The following is a 19,842-nucleotide window of genomic DNA, read 5'->3' on the forward strand; positions in this document are numbered from 1 at the left end:
GAGTCTGTAAGTAGTTTGTGTATGTAGCTACGGTTGTCTTGTCTCACCGATAAGACAGGTTGGATCGGAGCCGCCTACCTACTCCGTAAGGTAGTCTACGGGTAGGGGACCGAGATGGATGCACGGGGTCACAGCATGTATAGGGAGGAGATAGGTAGAGGCATAACGGCGGTTTCATGAGAGCTAAGGTGGATACTTAAATACTACCTATTTTGCCTATTTTGTGATCATTGACGTATACGGAGGATTAATTAAGGTGGTATATTGACTGTTACTGTTCATCCGGACTATTGAGTGAGGTAAGGTACTCCGTAGATAAGGTAGGGCTGGGGAAGTGGTCACGAGCGCCAGTCCGTTCTGGCGATTGGTTTAGATGAGGATGGAATGCCGGAGATGCGCTGACTCGAGGAGTTGCTGTCGACCTTACCTTAACCCCCAGTGTATTATCAGGATGAGAAGAATAACGATGATTCGGTGTGCGTTGAAGCACCAAAGGGGAAGGAGAAAAAGGCGGGTCACCTGAGCGGGAAAACACCCGGGCGCATCTCTTTCCACTTTCCATTGTATGTACGGCGTACTCCGTACAACTGTCATTGCACATCACCAGCCTGTATATGATCCGCAATAGCCTAGAGTATCTACTCAACTCTACAGGAGTGCAAAGTACGGAGACCGACTGTTCTTCCCCGCCCTACTACTTACACTTCAATACTCGATAGCGATGCCTACCGCGTAGGATTGCCCGTGCGCCGTGACGTCGATCCGGCAAATCCAGGGGAAGCAGGTGAAACCCAATTGCGTGAAACGGAGGCCGAATCTGAATTTTCACAGCCTGTCAATCTGATTGATCCAGCGACTCGACCGCATCCCGAGTTACGTAAAGGAAAGACGGTCAATGGCCAGCAACGAACCCATCGGCGGAGAAATGGACGCTTCTAGCAAGTAGCATAAGACCTGGTCTGGCTTTGGCCCTGCCCGGTGATCAGTCGGGGTCGAGACCGGAGTTCTTGTCCTCCTGGCGATAGGAGTTAGGACTGCACGGAGTACGGAGCAGTCCTGGGATACCTTCGTTATCAGAATGAGGGGAACCCCTGGACAATTTGGAAATACGGGGTAATCGTCTGCGAATCGAGTATAGCCGACGGAAAATGGATTGGAAGACGGAAGATCGAACCTGGAGAAGAATGGAACATTGCTCGACACTGTACTGTACGGCGTACTCCGTTCGCCGGTCGGTGAACGAGTGGAAAATTTCTCCCGATTTGAGGGACCGCAGGGCTGGACCGTCGCGGGTTTCTATGACTGTTTCCCATTACTCGATCCCAACCTTTCTCGGGCACATCGGACTACGGCGTATTACTTTCTTTATTTGGTTTGATCTTTATTTTATTTTTTATTTTTTTATATTTTCATATTTTTCGGGTGCGATAAATCTCTCCCGAGCACGATGCGCATTGCATCCTTATTATTGACCAACCCCGGATGATCCCAATCCAGACCCGTCGCCTAGTGGCAGCCGGTCTCTGGTTTGTTGGTGCTACCTCTGTCGAGGATGCGATGAACTGGAATTACTGCTGGAATGACACTGCTGGCGACTCGTTCATGCACGTCGAAATGGGAGTGGCGGTCCGGGGAGGACGAGTGACGTGATAGCTCTCCCATTCAGGTGGTCATTGCATTGCATGGATATATCGAGGGGGTGATTTGACTGTTGAGGGCTTGAGGCCATAGCTGGAGTTAATATCAGTTGTGGGCTGCGAATCTCGGAACCAAGCCTTGCATCTGATCCACGCGGGTGTTTTTTTTTTTTTTTTTTTCCTTGGTCACAGTAATCCTGGCTAATTTTTGGTTGGTTTTTTTTTATTTGATCTGAATTTAATTAAAAGTCTGGGTTTGGAGCAAAGGTAGGGGTAATGAGAATACAATGGTTAAATAATGAGAACGCGCTGCACACGCTCATTAGTCGGGCTCGTCGGACAGCCCACCGGGGCATTGTTATCATTTGTTAATATCTTCTCCCAGGAGGTCTCCATGTCCTCCTGACTGCGAGTCTTTTTTTTTCCCTTGGTCCATTTTGGAGCATGAGGCCATTAACCCCAATTTCTATTAATACTAATTATGCCCGGACGTCGTGTCGCGATATCTTCATAAGGACAACCTTGGGAGCAGTCCGACCAGAAGAACCCTGCGAGCCAGGACGGATTCCATTGTCTTAGTGATAACTTATAATTTAGCTACAATCCTCCATTATCATTCTGATCTTTCTTGCATCATCCATTTCTTCGATTGCGGCATTATCGAATCATCGGGAGTTCTCATTACATATTGACTTGCTCCGCCAGGCTCCCCACCAGAGAGGATCATCTCTACTTGATCGCTCGTTGCGCATCCACGCCCATTCGTTACTCCATGCCTTCATATTTGACTCCCTGAACGGCCCTCTTTGCCCCAATTAATCTCGGCGAACAACTACGGAGTAGTCTAAACGGCCAACTCCTGCCTCTGTTTGGGATTTCCCACGGCGAACCAAGAATTGACTCTAGATTCCGCATTCGGCGCTGCCAACCCTGGTCGCGTTCTCTTGCTTCTTTTCTTTGCCCTCGTTTTTCTACCCCGCAATCTCTCCTCGCTGCAACCCCGAGGCTCTTCTCCCGCATTCATCCCTCCCCTCTTTTCCTGACTCTCTCTCTCTCTCTCCCTCTAAAAACCCTCCCCACAACTCGAATGACACAACAAAAGAAGACCATTGCGGTCGTGAACGCCACGGGCCGACAGGCCGCCTCGCTCATCCGCGTCGCCTCCGCTGTCGGACATAACGTGCGCGCCCAAATCCACTCCCTCAAAGGCATCATCGCAGAGGAGCTCGAAAGCCTCCCCAACGTCACCCTCTTCCAGGGTCCTCTCCTCGACAATGTCCCGCTAATGGACTCCCTCTTTGAGGGCGCCAACCTCGCCTTCATCAATACCACGTCGCAATCCGGTGACGAAGTCGCCATCGGTCGTGCGCTCGCCGACGCCGCCAAGCGAGCCGGATCAATCCAGCACTACATCTACAGCAGCATGCCCGATCACTCCGTCCACGGTCCTTGGCCCCCCGTGCCCCTCTGGGCCCCGAAATTTACGGTCGAGAATTACATTCGACAGCTGGGCTTGCCCGCGACCTTCGTCTACACCGGAATCTACAACAATAATTTCACAAGTCTACCCTATCCACTGTTCCAGATGGAGCTGATGCCGGACGGGAGTTTTGAATGGCATGCGCCGTTTGATCCGGATATTCCCTTACCGTGGCTAGATGCGGAGCATGATGTTGGCCCGGCGTTGCTGCAGATCTTCATGGACGGGGTGAAAAAGTGGCACGGACACCGGTATGTTTTTCTTTGTTTTCCTTTTTTTTTTTTTTCTTCCTTCCGGAATACTCCGTCCCCCTCGCGCGAATTTGTTATCTCGCATTGGCTCGGGGAGGGGTATTTTTAGAATGCGACAAAGCTAATCAAAGCTCGGTCTAGAATTGCCCTCACGTTTGAAACGCTCTCCCCCAACCAAGTCTGTGCGGCGTTCTCGCGCGCATTGAACCGCCCTTGCAACTACGTTCGCGTGCCCCAGATCGAAATCAAAGTAAATATTCCGTCCGGATACCGGGAACAGCTGTGGGCCTTGGAAGAGGTGTTTGGTCGCTGCAACGCGCCTTACTTCCCGCAACCCGAATTCTCCCGCCCGGCAGCAGGTTCTCCCAAGGGACTGGGTCCGGCCGGTGGTAAGGGCGCCGGTGCGGGAATGATGCAGGGTCCCGGAGGTGTGATATCGCTTCGAGTCACCGACGAGGCTCGACATCTATGGCAGGGCTGGCGAGATATGGAGGAGTACGCGCGGGAGGTTTTCCCCGTGGAAGAAGAGGCCAACGGATTGGATTGGATGCTGTAGGGTCGCGTCTTTCATGTCGGACAAGAGTGTGCATCATGCCAATCGGTGACTGATGTTCCTTATCTTGCTTTGATATGGTTGCATGGCTTGTGTACCCTCTGCTCATATCTGCCGTTTCTTTCTTTCTTTCTTTCTTTCTTTTTTTTTTTTTTTTTCTTTCTTTCACCCCCTTTTCACCCTCCTCCGCTATCCGCTCCGTCGCTCCTCTTCTTTCTTCCCCTTCTCTCTTCTCTTATTCCTTTCTCTGCTTCCTTTTTCGTCTCATGCCATCTCATTGGTCTATGCATATCTGGCGAATCGGCCTGGGTCTCCATCATTATCATTGGGGAAACAAAAAAGAACTGCTTTTTACCTTGCCTTTATTAATTTAAGGGTAACCTACATTACCTATTATCATAATGGGAAACAAACCAAACAAACAAACCAAACAAGAGGAAAGGAGGAAAGCAAGCATGCCAACGAAGTAATGCTGCTTGACTTTCTTTCCTCTACTTGCTCATGACCCAAAACAAAACAAACAAAACAAACAAATCAAAAGTTCTAATGGTATTTTCTGGAATTTCTGATTTCTTGCAGAGTGGTGGAATCAATCAACCAATATGAAAGGATTGGTTGCTTGGGTCTGTATCTCATACCTACAGAGGATGGGATTGAATTATGGATGAATTGGATGCATGGGATGGATGAAACGCACGCCACGAAATCACAGCATGAAATCTCAAATAATGAATGAGATGGGTGATTTGGTTTGCATTGGATTTTCATGTCAATCACCATGAAAAGTTTGTCGTTTTTGTATTTTTTTTATATACTTATTATTCCCCTCGGGTGTCCAATTTTATGCACACTGGCGGCGGTTTGTTTTGGTTGCTTGATCTTTTTTTTCTATCAAGATAATTTATCTTCTCTTCTTTGGGATATTCTCTCCTCCTTTCATCTTCTATTGCATAATTTTGTTTTATCTTTCTAGTTGAATATGGATGGGATAGGGTGATACCCCTTTCATGTGCATTTACATCTGGCTTTCCTCTTACATCTTCAAGTAACATCGCTGTTCGTTTTACCTCTTCCTTTATCTTCATTAATGTGAACAGGACTTGTATCATCTCTATATAGCGTAATTGAATCCAAATACCTATAAACCTAGCGTATTAGTATAGCGAGTACTTTATTTCATGGGTATCTTTTCAGAGTATCAAACAAAGTGAAAAATGAATAAATGCCTAGAGCCTTAACACCCCAATACAACCAGTCTCCTTCCTCTACTCTTTACCGGAACATAAACACACACACCAAACAGCCCTCACCTTCCCACTATCCCCCTCTCCCTCTCCCTCTCCCTCTCCCTCTCCCCATCAAGATCAGCATCAATATCAGCATCAGCATCAGCATCAACATCAACGTCAACTCTAGAGGAAGGAACCTCATACAACTCAACCTCAACCTCGTCCTTCGATCCCCCTCTTACAGTCCTGCTCTTAAGCCCATACCCATGACCATGAATTATATACCCCAACCCCAACCCCAACACACGAGTACTAGTAACATTCGACCCACCCTGCGGGGTAGAGGTAAAGGTGTGAACCGTCCCTCTAACTTCTACACTCCATCTGCTGAGTGCCAGGGGCCTGACATGGTAATGTTGTAGCGTCGGCCAACGACATCATTGAATATGAACACCGATCCATGATGAAAAACGACACTCGATTCAGAGGACATCTTGGACCCGAGTGGCAGCAATCCATGAGTGAATTGATGTCTGGTAAGTATATTATGCTCGCCTTCTGCCTACGAAAACCGGGTATATACTGACACCATCCTGCTTGTCTCAGGAACGCTCTTCCGCATCTCTGAAGAAGAACTGGCGCAATCCGGTGACGAATCCATCCCATTAAAAAAGGAGGATATGCAGCAGGCCTAGGAGTTGCGCATAGCCTGCACTGTGTGGTGTGTCCCTTTGAACTATCACTCGTCGTGTCAAGAATGACTCTGATCTATTTGCACTTCCAACAGAAAAAAAATCAAAGAGTTCCTCTACCACAAAGACGTCTACCCAGGAATGAACGAAAGCAGTGGAGAGTTTCTATATCTTCAAGACCACGCAGGTCAGTCAGATCTTCGTACTTCTCATAGCTCCGCCTATGTACTGATGCTTGATATAGAGCACTGCCTCGATTTCCTCCGTCAGGGTAGCTTATGCAATCTGGGCTACTCTCTATACACGGTATACTGGGGTCCACGCAGACAGGATATCCCAACACATAACGTGCCCAAGGTGCAGAAATGCGCGAACTGGGATAAACTCCATACGTGAATGGAGGGACGGGCTGCGAATACCGATGAGTTGATCGGGCCTTGACGAGCCTGGCACGTTGCTTAGGAATGAAACATTTCAAGGTGTCTGCCGGTGTTGTTCTACAAGGAATTGAAGTAGGTTCTGCCTCTAGCTACTACATGTTCTGTCGCGAAATTTTTATCAATTATTTTAGAACAGTTAGCCTTAACGTAAACTAGAGGCTCTGGATAAAACTATATTTAACGCTTTCTGGAAGAAACTTTGGCAAGTCAAGTTCCAGTCAATGTCTCAAGGTACGCAATACAATACCGGTCCTTCTCATTAAATTCATGGATTCAAGGCTCTAATGATTCAATCCTAAGAATCCATTATCGTGGAAAGTGATATCCCCATCATTTCATGATAAGAAGGACACTCACCAGCTACCAGTAATAGAACACACTTCAATGACACCTATTCCGGGGAGCCTCAACCCTCCCCTCCCCCCACCTCCAAGCAATAACCGCCAACAAACCAACGCCGATCCTGTGATTTACCCACTATGAGCCGAACAATCAGGGTCTCAAATGTGACATACTCGAGTCATGCAGTCAGAGGCCAGCAGTCAACAGCAAATCGGCTAGACTTAATGTGCCAACAACTCTGTCTAACTCCGGTAGACAAAGAAACAAACTTAATAGTGCGGGGCTCAGCTCAGGCATCATAGCCAACACTCAGTACTAGTACACCTCATGACACCTACCTTATTCCCTCGAGAATGTAGTATATAATATATGACAACAGCTCTCTCTCCCCCTCCCCTTTTTGGGACTCACCAAAATGTCTCCCCCAATTCGAATCGCCATCCTAGGCGGCGGCCTAGCAGGCGCATCACTTCTCCACGCCCTCTAGGCACACTCACACCTGGACGCGCACATTTTCGAGTCCGCATCTGCCTTCAAAGAAGCCGGCGTGGCCATGGGCGTGGCCAGCAACGCCCTCGAGGCACTCGATCTCATCGGCACATCGACCGCGCAGTGTCTCCAACGCGCGGGGTCCGGTTCATGCTGGCCCAGGGTCCTCATGCAGGGGAGAGGTTTGGCGAAGTTGACAGGACGGATGGTCGGAAGAGTGTTACTAGCATTGTTCATCGCGCGGCCTTTTTGCATGAGTTGCTGGCTGATGCCAGTCCGGAGCGGATGCACGTGTCTAAGCAGTTGGTGCGGTTTGAGGAGCGGGTCGATGGCTCCTTGACGCTGTATTTTGCGGACGGGTCGACGCATGACTGCGATGTGTTGGCCAGCGCTGATGGGATTAGAAGCACGGTGCGGAAACTTCTGCTCGGTGTCGATGACCATGCTGCTGAGCCGCGGAATACGGGGGCGTGGTGCGTCATGACCCTGAAGCCGTATGCAGCGGCTCAGGCGAGTCTGGGCGCCGGGCCTGTCGATATCGAGAATGCGCGCGAATATATGTGGATGGGCGAGGGGGCGTGGATCATGCATAACCTGCTACAGGATGGATAGTTGGTGCAGTTTGTCGTGGCCGCGTACGAGAAGGACGCCGAGGGGTCAGATCGAAGACATCGCACTGTCGGCGCGGACGAGATCAAGAGGCTCTTCGAGGGCTTTCCGGCGCATTTGGTCCGCGCGGTTGATGAGGCGAGTCTCCTTCCTTTGATCTCAAGTTGTATACCAGTTAACATAGACCAGCTCCTCTGCGATCAGCCCGAACAGCCCGCCATGTATCTCTGGGACCATCCTCCAGCGCGCACGTACGTCTCTGAATCCGGGTCGGTCTGCATTATCGGCGACGCCGCGCACGCCACGACTCCCTGGCAAGCCGCCGGCTGCGCAATGTCCATTGAAGATAGCCTCGTCCTGTCGACGCTCCTGGGTCGGGCGCGATCAGTGTCGGACGCGCAGACAGCGTTGAAGGTGTACGATCAAGTGCGGCGTCCGCGCACGCAGCGCATCGTCGCGTCGAGTCGAGGCACAGGGCAGATCATGTCGGGGTTGACTGAAGGGTTTGGATTGGACTTTGAGAAGTTAAAGGCAGGCTTGTTGCCGCGGTGGGACTTTATCGTTGGCTTTGATAATGAGAAGCATCGGGAGGAGGCAATTCAGTTGTTGAAGAGAGAGCTTTAGGCTCGGGGATGAAAGAATCAGAGTTTCCATCGCTAACCTCTTTTTTGTTTCCCTTGTCACTTTCCTGGTTTCCCTCTTGGTCCTGATAGGTCTGCATGCAGAGGTGCGTTTCATGTGTATGCAATGTTCGCTTGCAAAGTTGGATATTTACCGGATTAAACAGACATTATGAGTCACCTATAAAAAAAATGCACCGTCTAATATTCAGCAAAGTATCTAGGTATATGAAGCTGAGAATCCAAGTTACTTACCTAAACAATAAAGCCAAAACACTCCAGGATGTCCATTTGCTCTAGCCAATAGAGCGCTAACGCCTATACCCCACAGCTTCCTGGCAGAAAAGAAAGACCTAGAATGTATATATATATCCAATCCCTAACACATCCCATCCGAACTCCTACCGATGCTCGCAACACTCGGCGACGTGATTAATAAATGTTGATCCGGATCTTTAGGTCCCCCCTTGGAGCGGCCGCGCGCCGAGGACGCCGGATCAGAGGGCCCTTCGCGAGCGCTGGTCGAGCGTCGACCGGTAAACGACGACCCCAGCCGTGCGTTCCGGGCTGAATTTCGCCATTTGGCGATCGGGCTTTTTTCCTGTATATGGCTGATGAATTTCGGCAGCACTGGAAACCCCGCGACCATGATTCCGAACGACATCTCGGGGACGGCCCACGTGCCTGCTAGGTAGCCGTAGTACGCTCGATTTGAGGTCTGGCTGGTGATGATCGAATAGGCGAGTCGGACGATCGACGCGATGCAGGCGCTGTGGGAATTGTTAACGTTAACGAGAGAGCCCGCAGGGTCGGTCTGAAGCTTGAGTGTAGAGGGAGAGAAAGGGGGAAGGAAGTACTGTACATACAATAGACCGAGTGAGAATAGTCCGGAAACTGCCAGTTTCTTACGCAGCGGCGAATGTAACCCCCAGATACGTCGCTGAGGCAGGATTAGAATGAGCAGGTCCGAGGCGGCATTAATCGCGCCCGCAACGAGGGTGATAAGGCGCGTGTTGAGACAGGTCCCGTTCGCGATGAATACATCCCAGCTTCTGCTGATCGGGCGGCATGAAAATATCTGAATGAACGTGAAAACAATGTAGAAAATGCCGTTGGCCCACATTAAGATGTGACATGTTCGGGAGAGCGTTTCGTCGGACCAGAATATCTCGAGGATGTTGAGTAGGATGGCAATTTTGGTGAAAAACATGCACATGCCGTAGAACGCGGAGCCCACGTAAAAGCGCTGCCTCTATTTATTAGGAACTGCGTCTTGTGACCCTGGTCATTTCATTTAAAAGCCCACGTACAAAAAGTAGGTCGATAAAATCCTTGAGACGCAGATTCCATTGATCGACCATTGGAGAGGCATCGGCAGCTAGCCACCCACTGACCAGGTAAGCGACAAACATAAGCTGGTCCCAATTAGTTAGACTGACGTTGGATTCAAACAGAGGCAGTCCTACCCATCCAAGAATGAGGGAATCTGCAATCATTAGACACACATCAATAAAAGGTATGTCCGACTCACAATCCGCCACTTTGACCCGACGTAAGATCAAAGCTCTCGTGTAAATCCGGACTACCAGCGCAAACGTCGCCAAGAGGCCAAAGAATATGATAATAAAATACGACGCAGCCTTTTGGTTAGGAGGGTTCGTCAAGTTCGACTGCATTCCTGGTGGGGGAGTGGCAGCTGGGCCCTGGAGAAGCGCTTCACGCTCCTCCGGTGTAACTGACTCCATGATGGCTGGATGTTCCGGAGCGAAAGAGCGCACGTCACGGCCTTTTATTTAAAGGTGAATGCCGAATGACCAGGATTGTATGTGCAACCTGACGCATGGGGCCGGAATGCGTCCATTGGTCCTATAGACAACCTATCGGGCCTGTCTAGCGGTTCCAAGTCCTTGTCCTTGTCGTCCATACGTGTATTTTAGCAGAGACGGGCTGGTTAGACACACAGTGGCCAATCATGGACGTGATGATGTATTAAAATAATCATATCTTAGTCCATCGGTAATGAGCATGCGAGCCTCGCGAAAAAAAAAAAAAAAGAGGCAGGTAAGGAGGCAGCCGTCTTACGTGCAGAAGAAATTCAGCTGGCCCGGCACAGAGTCCCAGAATAGGGCAATCCTCAGCCGCTCACGAAACGCTGACTTTCCTCATGCTGAGTCTGACTCCGTTCCCCGCTTAGCCAAGGATCAGTAAGTCAGAAAAAGCTGCAGATCGCCCCGACTAGCAGCCTTAACCCATCTTAGGGTTAGTCGGGTCAAGGTTAACGTTTGAATTGACTCGAGGTGGATAGCAGGACATCCTGATTTAAGCTTATCTGCGAAGGTGCATCGTTGTTGGTGGATTTTTGAGAGGCAGAAGAATTGAAATATTAAACTTTCATTCATGTTATCGATCACTATATCCAAAATCAGAAGTATTTATATTTCTTCTTGAGCATGCCGTCATGCAACATCGGCACTTGAAAATGTAGAACGCAAAACAGAAACATGGAACATTCTTCGTAACGTCTCATCGGCTTTTATTGAATCCCTGTACCATAAAAGAAAGAAAGAAAGAAAGATATAAAGGTCAAGTTGATTGCAATGCAAATGGTGAGCTCCATAACTGCTTTCAGCTTAACCAACCCATCTCCTAGCGCTGTAGAAGACACGTCCCCAGGGACCAATATCACCCCACTGGGGAGCGCTCGCGGGCAGCCAGCTGGCAATACCACCCATAACGGTTCGCTCGGGGTGAGGCATGATGGCAAGAACGCGACCGTCCTCGTTGCGCACACCGGCAATACCTTCCGGACTGCCGTTAGGGTTGAAAGGATACTTCGTGGTCGGCTTAAGAGTGGCATTGTCGACGAACTGGACGGGAGCAAGCCCATCACGGACGAAAGTCTGGGCCGTGACGCTGGAGGACTGGGCAAATGAGGCACGTCCCTCTCCGTGGGCAACGGCGATAGGCAGCGACGAGCCGTTCATGCCGTGGAGGAAGACGCTCGGTCTGGCGGGATCCGGATCCGAGACACGGACCATACAGACACGGCCTTCGTACTGCTCACTGGCGTTACGCTCGAAGCTCGGCCAGTTCTGGGCGCCAGGAATCAGTTCCTTAAGACGGGAGAGGAACTGACAACCGTTGCAGACACCAAGAGCGAAGGTGTCCGGACGCTGGAAGAACGACTGGAATTCATTTCGCGTGTTCTCGTGCAGTAGAACGGACTTGGCCCAACCCTGCCCGGCACCAAGGACATCGCCATAGGAGAAACCACCGCAGGCAGCAAGACCGACGAAGCTGGCGAGCGACACCCGTCCGGAGATAACATCGGTCATATGGACATCGACGGCAGAGAAGCCAGCCATGTTGAAAGCGAAGGCCATCTCAGCCTGGCTGTTAACACCCTGTTCACGCAGGATAGCCACGCGCGGCTTGTTGCTAAACGGAGACATTTGCGTCAAGCTCGTAAGGAACGGCACGGCCTTGTCCTTCGGGTCGAAGCTGGGGTTCCACGACAGACCAGGGTCGGCGTCATCAAGGATGTTGGCAAACTCTTGGTCCGCACAAACGGCGTTGTCACGCATCTTCTGCATGTGGTAAGACGTCGAGGACCAAGTCTGCTGCAGGTTGGCACGGCTGTTACGGTAAATCAAAGAGGCCTTGTGGTAAATAGCAAGGTTCTGCTTGTGTCGTTCCGAAACACGTCCGATCTTGTGAATCAGGCCAGCGGGAGGACCACAGGTGGCGAAGCAAGAGCGGAACTGAATTTCATGCTCCTTCCGCACCTGGAAGACGGCACCCAGCTCCTCGGTGAACAGAGTCTCGACGAGGCTCTTCGTATCGAGGCCAGAACAGATGTTGTCAAGCATGATCTCAACGCCCGCGCGTCCAGCAAACATCATCTCAGCCAGAGTGGTGAAGAGACCACCATCGGAACGATCGTGGTAGGCCAAGACAATGCCCGCTTCCTGCAGCTGCTGAGTAGCATCAAAGAAGTCCCTGAAGATCTCCACATCACGGACATCGGGGCACTCATCGCCGACTTGCTTGAAGACCTGCGCAAGGGAGGAGCCGCCCAAGGTCTTGCGACCGAAAGAGAGATCGACGAACATCAGGACAGTGTCACCGACATCCTCGGGGCGGCGAAGGGCAGGGGTCCATGTCTTTCTGAAATTGCCGACCGGAGCGAAGGAGGAGATAACGAGAGACATCGGGGCAGTGACCTCCCTTGCCTCCTTGGAGGCTTCGTCCGTCCACTTCATCTTCATGGACATGGAATCCTTTCCAACAGGAATGCTGATGCCGAGCTTGGGGCAGAGGTCCATACCGATGGCCTCAACCGCCTCATAGATAGCCGCACCCTCTCCCGGGTGGCTGCTGGCTGACATCCAGTTGGCCGACAGTTTCACGCGGCTCAGACGATCAACGAGATCGGCAGCCGCAATGTTCATCAGAGATTCCGCAACGGCCATGCGAGCCGAGGCACCGGGAGAAATGAGGGCGAGGTTAGGCTTCTCACCCATTGCCATAGCTTCACCGGTCTTTACTCCCTGGAGCAAGGTGGTCGCAGTGACAGCAACGTCAGACACGGGGGTCTGCCATCTGCCGACCATCTGGTCACGGGCAGTAAGACCACCGACAGTCCTGTCGCCGATGGTGATAAGGAAAGACTTGGAGCCGACGGCAGGGAGCGATAGAACTCGGTTCGCCGCCTCGCTGATCAGCTCACCCCGGTTAGGTGCAACTTCGGGCAGGTACGTAGTGAGGCCTGCGTCAATTGCGGGTAGCTTCAGCTTACGCGAATCGACAGTACGAGTCATCTTGGGTGGCTTTCCGAAGAGAACATTCAAAGGTAGATCAATCGGCTTAGGGAACTCCTTAGATTCCCGGTCGAGAAGGATGAGTCTCTTTTCCTCCTCCGAGGTGCCGCCTCCGCGACCCACGACGGAGAAACCACAGCGCTCACGATGAGCGATCGCGGTAAACTTGTTCATAGAGTCTTCACCGACAGCCATGACGTACCGTTCCTGGGCCTCACAGCACCAGATCTGCATAGGGCTCATGCTTCGATCGGCGTTATCGATCTCTCGAAGCTCGAACGTGGCGCCCAGACCAGAGTCTTCGATCAACTCAGGAAGAGCGTTGGACAGACCGCCAGCACCAACGTCGTGGATGAACTTGATCGGGTTATTGTCACCCATTGCAACGCAGGCGTTGATGACTTCCTGGGCTCTGCGCTGGACCTCAGCATTGCCTCGCTGCACACTGGCGAAGTCGAGATCCGCCGAGCCCTCACCCGACGTGATACTGGAAGCAGCACCACCACCAAGACCAATCAGCATGGCAGGTCCACCCAGCACGACGAGGAAAGCACCAGGCTTGACAGCCTCAGGCTTCTTGATGGCATGTTGAGGTCGGACGGTACCAACACCACCCGCAATCATGATGGGCTTGTGGTAGCCACGAACCTCACTCTGACCATTGCCAATGTCAATCTCGGTGAGGAGTGTGCGGAAATAACCAGAGATACAGGGCCGGCCAAATTCGTTGTTGTACGCAGCACTACCAATGGGAGCCTCCAGCATGATATCCAAGCTACTGGCGATGTGGTTCGGCTTGCCAACCTCCAACTCCCACGGCTGCTTGAAGCCCGGAATCAACAGATCGGAGACACAGTACCCAGAGAGACCAGCCTTGGGCCTTGAGCCGCGTCCCACGGCTCCTTCGTCACGGATCTCACCGCCAGATCCGGTGGCAGCACCAGGATAGGGCGACACAGCCGTGGGGTGGTTGTGGGTTTCGACCTTGGCCAGGAAATGAACGATCTCTTTGGTGTGATTCCACTCTCCAGTGAACGAATCAGGGGCCCAGAAAGCGGCCTCATCTCCCTCAATGACAGCGGCGTTGTCGCTATAGGCGCTGATCGTATGGTCGGGGTGTTTCTTGTGGGTGTTCCGGATCATGGAAAATAGACTGTTCGGCATCTGCTTTCCATCGATAACCCACGACGCATTGAACTGCTTATGACGGCAATGTTCCGAGTTGACTTGAGCGAACATGAACAGCTCAACATCGGTGGGGTCACGAGCGAGGGGACCGTTGGGGCCATACGCTTCAGCGAGGTAGTCAATTTCAGACTCCTCCAAAGCCAAGCCCATACGCTTGTTTGCTTCCTGCAAAATCTCCTTCGGGGACTTGTCGCTGCGCTGAAGGTGCACGGTCTCGAGGGGAAGCGGGCTGTGCTCGGAGAACATGAGGTGCAGATCAGGTTCATCCTGGCCAATTATTTGCGTCATCCGATCATGCAGAATGTCTTGGTATCCCGGCTTGTAATCGGAGTCGGCCCGCAGACACGAGATCTTCAAACCACGTTCGATGCGCTTCACATACTTGCGAAGACCGCAGACATGGGAGATACCCGTAGCCTGGGTGCTCCAAGGCGAGATGGTTCCGGTCCGGGGGAAGACGTAAAAGACATCGAAGGACCCATCCTCGGCGCTGAACGATTCCGGGATGTCCGTGATGTCGCCGTATTGGAGCAACTGCTTCAAGACGGCCTGTTGGGGTTCATCCAACGGCTGGGAGGTGTGAATGTAATGGACCCATTGAGCTCGAACATCCTGGGCACCAATGCTAGCCGCAATCGCATGGCCACGGGAGCGAGAGAACGCAACCGAGCCAGGAATGGCCAAGTAGGTCGAGTCGGAGGTCATCGTGAGGTTGACCGTGACGGAAGAAATTCTGAAGGTGGGGTGATTCCCGGGGTGAGTCAATGACTCCAAACGCGGGGGAGGACACAGGGACGCGAGGAGGCAAATGAATGCTCCACGAAGGAATGAGACTCACTTGAGAGAAATGTCGAAAGACAAATCTCCGAGATGTAGTTGGAATGGGCGTTCACGAGCACCGCGACGGGCGTTGAAGCTGCTCAACGTCGTAAAATTAATTCTTCCTCTCTTTCCCACCCGGAAACGCGGCCCCGCGCTAGTCCGCTTCCGGCTTATCGCCTGTCTATCAGTCACGTGGAAGCTCTCTGCGGAAGATTGTTCTCCCGTTATGATGCTGCCTCAGGCAGACAGTATCACGCCAGTTTAGCGGAAAGCAGCGAAGCTCATCGACCCATGAGGACAGAGAAAAGAGAAACGTCTCTCATGAACAATATGGATCTCATCCTGTCTTCCCATTTGCCTGTATTTGAAACGATCAAGACCGCTCCTAGAAGTGGACTGTTCCTACCAGTCATTGTCAACATTTCAACCAGCTGAGATACCCTGAGCAGCAGACACGTCCCTGTCTGATACATAATGTGATATCTCATTTTCCCAGAATGCACTTCTACATCGCCGACCGAGTGGGGCTACTTTGAGCTCTTTGTGGTGGCGCCCAAAGCCCGGGTCGGCGACTGTCAGTGTTACTCTGAAGCTTGAACTATAAATGCGGAGAAGCTCGTTCATTCCTGCCCCGCACTCTACCTTCACCATCTACTGAACAAAACATTTGCAGAGAACTGCAAGAATGGAGTAGGTGGACTCTTGATTCTCGCTTCTTTACTACCAGCTCTATACTTCTTTACTAATGACGTCGACTAGGAAAAAACCCCAGCTCGCTTCTACCCTCCCATCCTCGGACAATTACTATGATCTTGGCACCTATGAACGTCGGGTGACGACGAACTCACCAGAGGCCCAATTGTGGTTTAATCGCGGTCTGGTATGGGCGTATTCCTTCAACCATGAAGAGTCCGTTCGCTGTTTCGAGAAAGCCGCCGTCTATGATCCAACCTGCGCCATGGCATTCTGGGGTATAGCATACTCGGCCGGTCCCAACTACAACAAGGCCTGGGTGCGATTTGATCGCAACGATTTGGAACACTCCGTTAAGAGATCTAAGGCCGCCTTGAGTCACGCATTGAGCCTGGCCGACCAGGCCTCTCCGGTCGAACGCGACGTGATCCACGCTCTCGCTGCGCGATTTCCGACCGCCGACATCCCCACTAACCTCAAGACGCTGAATTATGCTTACGCAGAGGCCATGCGTCCGGTATACCATGCCTATCCCGATGATCGAGATGTGATAGCCTTGTTTGTAGATGCTTGTATGTGTCGTCGGCCCCGAGACTTGTGGAACGTGGACACCGGCGAGCCGAGCGACTCTTACACAGTCGAGGCTCGTACTGTCCTTGAATCAGGGTTAACAAGACGCGACGGCTATGACCAGCCCGCCTTCTGTCATTTGTACATTCATCTCATGGAAATGTCTCCCTTCCCCGAAATAGCCTTGCCTGCCGCGGACCGCTTACGCCACCTCGTTCCCGAAGCCTCTCATATGCTGCACATGGGGAGTCATATTGATATCGCTGTTGGAGATTATCGCCGAGTTGTATCATCGAACCACGATGCCATGATTGCAGACGATAAATATTTCTCGAGAGAGAAAGGATCAATCCTCTACACGGCCTATCGCGCACACAACATCTATGCAAAGGTGTACGGAGCTATCATGTGCGGTCGGTTCAAAGACGCCATCTCGGCGGCAAGGCGGCTGCATGATATTTTGACTGTTGAGATTCTGTCAGTCAAAAGCCCGCCAATGGCGGACTGGACAGAAGGTATCCTTTCGATCCTGCCGCATGTTTTGGTCCGGTTCGGGCGATGGGATGAGGTCCTTAGCCTCGAATTGCCGACAGACCAGGAATTGTTCTGTTCCACGATCGCGATGATTTTGTATGCCCGTGGAATTGCTCATAGTGTCCTAGGGCACATAGAGCAGGCCGAGCGCACCCAAAGCGAATTTGAAGCTGCGCGTGCCAAAGTACCGGATAGTCGTCTTAATAGCCTGCCGAGCAAAGAAGTCGACGTTTTGAGAGTGGCCTCGGCCATGTTACATGGAGAGCTTGAATACCGCAAGGGTAACATTGATTCAGCTTTCTCGAGTCTCCGGAAAGCCGTTGAGCTTGAAGACGCCATTCCCTATTGTGACCCACCAGCATGGATGCAACCTGTCCGTCATGCTCTTGGCGCATTACTGTTGGAACAGAACCGGGTTGAAGAAGCTGAGCAGGCCTTCCGGGAGGATCTCGGTCTGAGCGAGACCTACCCTCGACGACGGGCTCGGGTTAATAACGTCTGGGGCTTGCACGGGCTTTACGAGTGTTTGATACGGTCTGGGAAAAGCAAGGAGGCCTTACTTCTTCGTAATCAACGAGACTTTGCGCTGGCAGCTGCGGACACACCGATCACTGCATCGTGTTATTGTCGCTTATCGACCTGCGCGGATAAAGAGACGACCTGCTGCTCGGCGTCAGCGAAATCAACCTTGTAAAATGCCGGAGGCTGATCACCATTGAAGAAACTGCAATGACTGATGATCTTGTGCAAGGCATTGTTCATCCTCTGTCAATAAAAAACAATCGTTATCACTGCCATATATCATAGACTAAATTGACATTAGCAACACTGCGCTAAGCGTCAATATTACAGCAAGTTCACTACAAGAAATCCATTCCGTAGGAACCCAAATCCTGGAACAAAAAAACAGGAAAATGAACCATTAATCCTCGATTCGAGCATATCCAATTCCAAATGAAAACCTGGAGAAACCTGGAAGTAAAGACCACTAAAGCTAACCGAACCTCGCTTAGACGCGGTTGTCATCCACAACCACGCAAATACCGGTAGATCCAAGAGCAAATGAACCTTGCAATTGCATTCTCGTCTCGAACGTCAAGCATTGAATTATGGGTCATGGAGCTTGTCAATCACAATATCATTGTCAATGTCAGTCCCTGATAATATCAACTCGGCACTTTTATCAAATCCGATCCGATCGGACCCATATATTCAACAAAGTGCCGAAGGGCAACTTCGCTTCGCAACCGTCGCTTAGACCGAGCTCGCTTATCTATACACGCCTCTGGATTCGTGGATCGCAGACATGGATACTGGTACTGACTGGATGAACAAGACAGGGTTATCGGAGAGGGTTTATCGGATGTCAGTTACTCAGTTCAGCTCGGCGGGTCATGCCGTATGGCTGCTTAGTCCCAGGCATCTCTGGACACCAGCCGGGAAGGGCAATTGAAAACCAGATCGAGGGTTCACAAGATTAGCGAGGATGCGGCATGGCGGAGAGGGCCGAGGATCGTACCCAGAGATGTTGGTGGGTCGGTAGGGACCTTGCTATCCCGGTGAAGTTGAAATTTGATTACCTATTTGAGAGAATGAATGAGGATTTCCCGGTTACCTTCACTTACTATCCACTCAATGACTTGTTGAAATTGTCATTATCCAAGATGGTAGGTGCTCCGTGAGAACCCCGTAAATCTCGCAGTCACACTATAAACCACTCTGTATAATTAATTACCGATTAATATATTAAAGTCCCCGTCCCGTCAACCATCCTTTAGTGTCTCCAAGGTCGTATATGCCGTCTCCATAACCCACTTCACGTCTACACGGGATCCAAGTATCTACCGGGTTCAGGGGTGTTTAATCAAGTCATTTGGTAGTATAGGAGATTTAGTAGATCTTATCCGGATTGCGTTTCCTGTGCAGATGGTTCATTTGAATGCATATTGAATACGAATGTCTCGCGTGGGGGTAGAAACCTGCAGTACACCGTTGCTTGGTGGTTAGTATCTTAGTGTACGAGGTAGAACATGTATAAGGTGGTTAGAACTAATTAATTGTCTTTAATTAACGAGTACGGAGTAGAAGTGCTCGGTTTAGGTTCGGTCAAAAAGTTCCCTCAAATACGGCACCTACTCTATGTATCCAACCCACTGCAATACTAAATAGTAGATGATAGATAGGATACCAAGAACGGGCGATCCATGAGGCTCAACCTGAGCAACGACGCACGCACAATCATACGCCAACCAGAGCGAAGAAAAAAAAAAACGAAGAAAAGAACGAAAAAGGAAACGCTCCAACGCACGAGTCAAGAGACCCGCAAAGATGGAGAAAATCTCCGAATTGAACGAGCCAACCAATCCTCCTTTTCATCGCCTCAATCCTGTCAAGCTAGTGAGTGCCTAGTATGGAGTAGTAGTAGTGCAGCCTTGAGCTATCAGCCGCGTGTGGATGACGTCTCCCGTTGACTCTGCGTTGTCTATTCCGGAATAGTAGACAGACTGATCAGGTTCACGGTGGGAGCTGAATTGTGGAACGGACGGTACGATAAGAGTCAGATATGGAACTTGGTAAAGGTGGATCAAGCAGAAGATACGAACAGATAAAACAAAAACACGGACGGATCACGGAAGTCAGGGGGATGCCAGGACGGACACGATCCCAGATTTCCAAGGATGAAAATCAGGCACCCGAAACCGCTGAGGGCTGCGCACAAATCAGCATCCGCCATCGATGCTCCGAACCATGGTTCCAAGGTCAATTTGATGTATGGGAGATCCAGCACGGACTCCGTTTGACTCCGTGCATCGGTTTTTTTTGGGTCCTAGGATTCGATTGCGAAGTTGCGGTTTCAGCTTCAGCTCCATACC

The 19,842-nt window shown here is 51.1% G+C and overlaps 5 protein-coding genes across 5 annotated transcripts; 3 read left to right on the forward strand and 2 right to left on the reverse strand.

Moving 5' to 3' along the window:
• Positions 1 to 2,724: 2,724 nt before the first annotated feature.
• On the forward strand, positions 2,725 to 3,924 carry KD926_006494 (NmrA family NAD(P)-binding protein; the record flags this gene model as incomplete). Its single annotated transcript, XM_053099484.1, has 2 exons — positions 2,725 to 3,368; positions 3,510 to 3,924. The coding sequence occupies 2 exons, from the start codon at positions 2,725 to 2,727 to the stop codon at positions 3,922 to 3,924; spliced, it is 1,059 nt and encodes a 352-aa protein (XP_052956751.1).
• Positions 3,925 to 6,993: 3,069 nt separating this feature from the next.
• KD926_006495 (salicylate hydroxylase) lies at positions 6,994 to 8,346 on the forward strand (the record flags this gene model as incomplete). The annotated part of the gene is made up of 2 exons (XM_053099485.1): positions 6,994 to 7,644; positions 7,726 to 8,346. 2 exons carry the CDS (start codon positions 6,994 to 6,996, stop codon positions 8,344 to 8,346), a joined length of 1,272 nt encoding a protein of 423 aa, XP_052956752.1.
• Positions 8,347 to 8,721: 375 nt separating this feature from the next.
• Positions 8,722 to 10,087, reverse strand: KD926_006496 (uncharacterized protein; the record flags this gene model as incomplete). The annotated part of the gene is made up of 3 exons (XM_053099486.1): positions 8,722 to 9,594; positions 9,653 to 9,828; positions 9,874 to 10,087. 3 exons carry the CDS (start codon positions 10,085 to 10,087, stop codon positions 8,722 to 8,724), a joined length of 1,263 nt encoding a protein of 420 aa, XP_052956753.1.
• Positions 10,088 to 10,972: 885 nt separating this feature from the next.
• On the reverse strand, positions 10,973 to 15,055 carry KD926_006497 (phosphoribosylformylglycinamidine synthase; the record flags this gene model as incomplete). Its single annotated transcript, XM_053099488.1, has 1 exon — positions 10,973 to 15,055. The coding sequence occupies one exon, from the start codon at positions 15,053 to 15,055 to the stop codon at positions 10,973 to 10,975; it is 4,083 nt and encodes a 1,360-aa protein (XP_052956754.1).
• An 862-nt stretch (positions 15,056 to 15,917) lies between these two features.
• On the forward strand, positions 15,918 to 17,663 carry KD926_006498 (TPR-like protein; the record flags this gene model as incomplete). Its single annotated transcript, XM_053099489.1, has 1 exon — positions 15,918 to 17,663. One exon carries the CDS (start codon positions 15,918 to 15,920, stop codon positions 17,661 to 17,663), a length of 1,746 nt encoding a protein of 581 aa, XP_052956755.1.
• Positions 17,664 to 19,842: the final 2,179 nt, after the last annotated feature.

The sequence above is a fragment of the Aspergillus affinis genome (genome assembly GCF_023601865.1).
Source record: "Aspergillus affinis strain CMG 70 chromosome Unknown NODE_34_length_287566_cov_88_205910, whole genome shotgun sequence".
Lineage (NCBI taxonomy): Eukaryota > Fungi > Ascomycota > Eurotiomycetes > Eurotiales > Aspergillaceae > Aspergillus > Aspergillus affinis.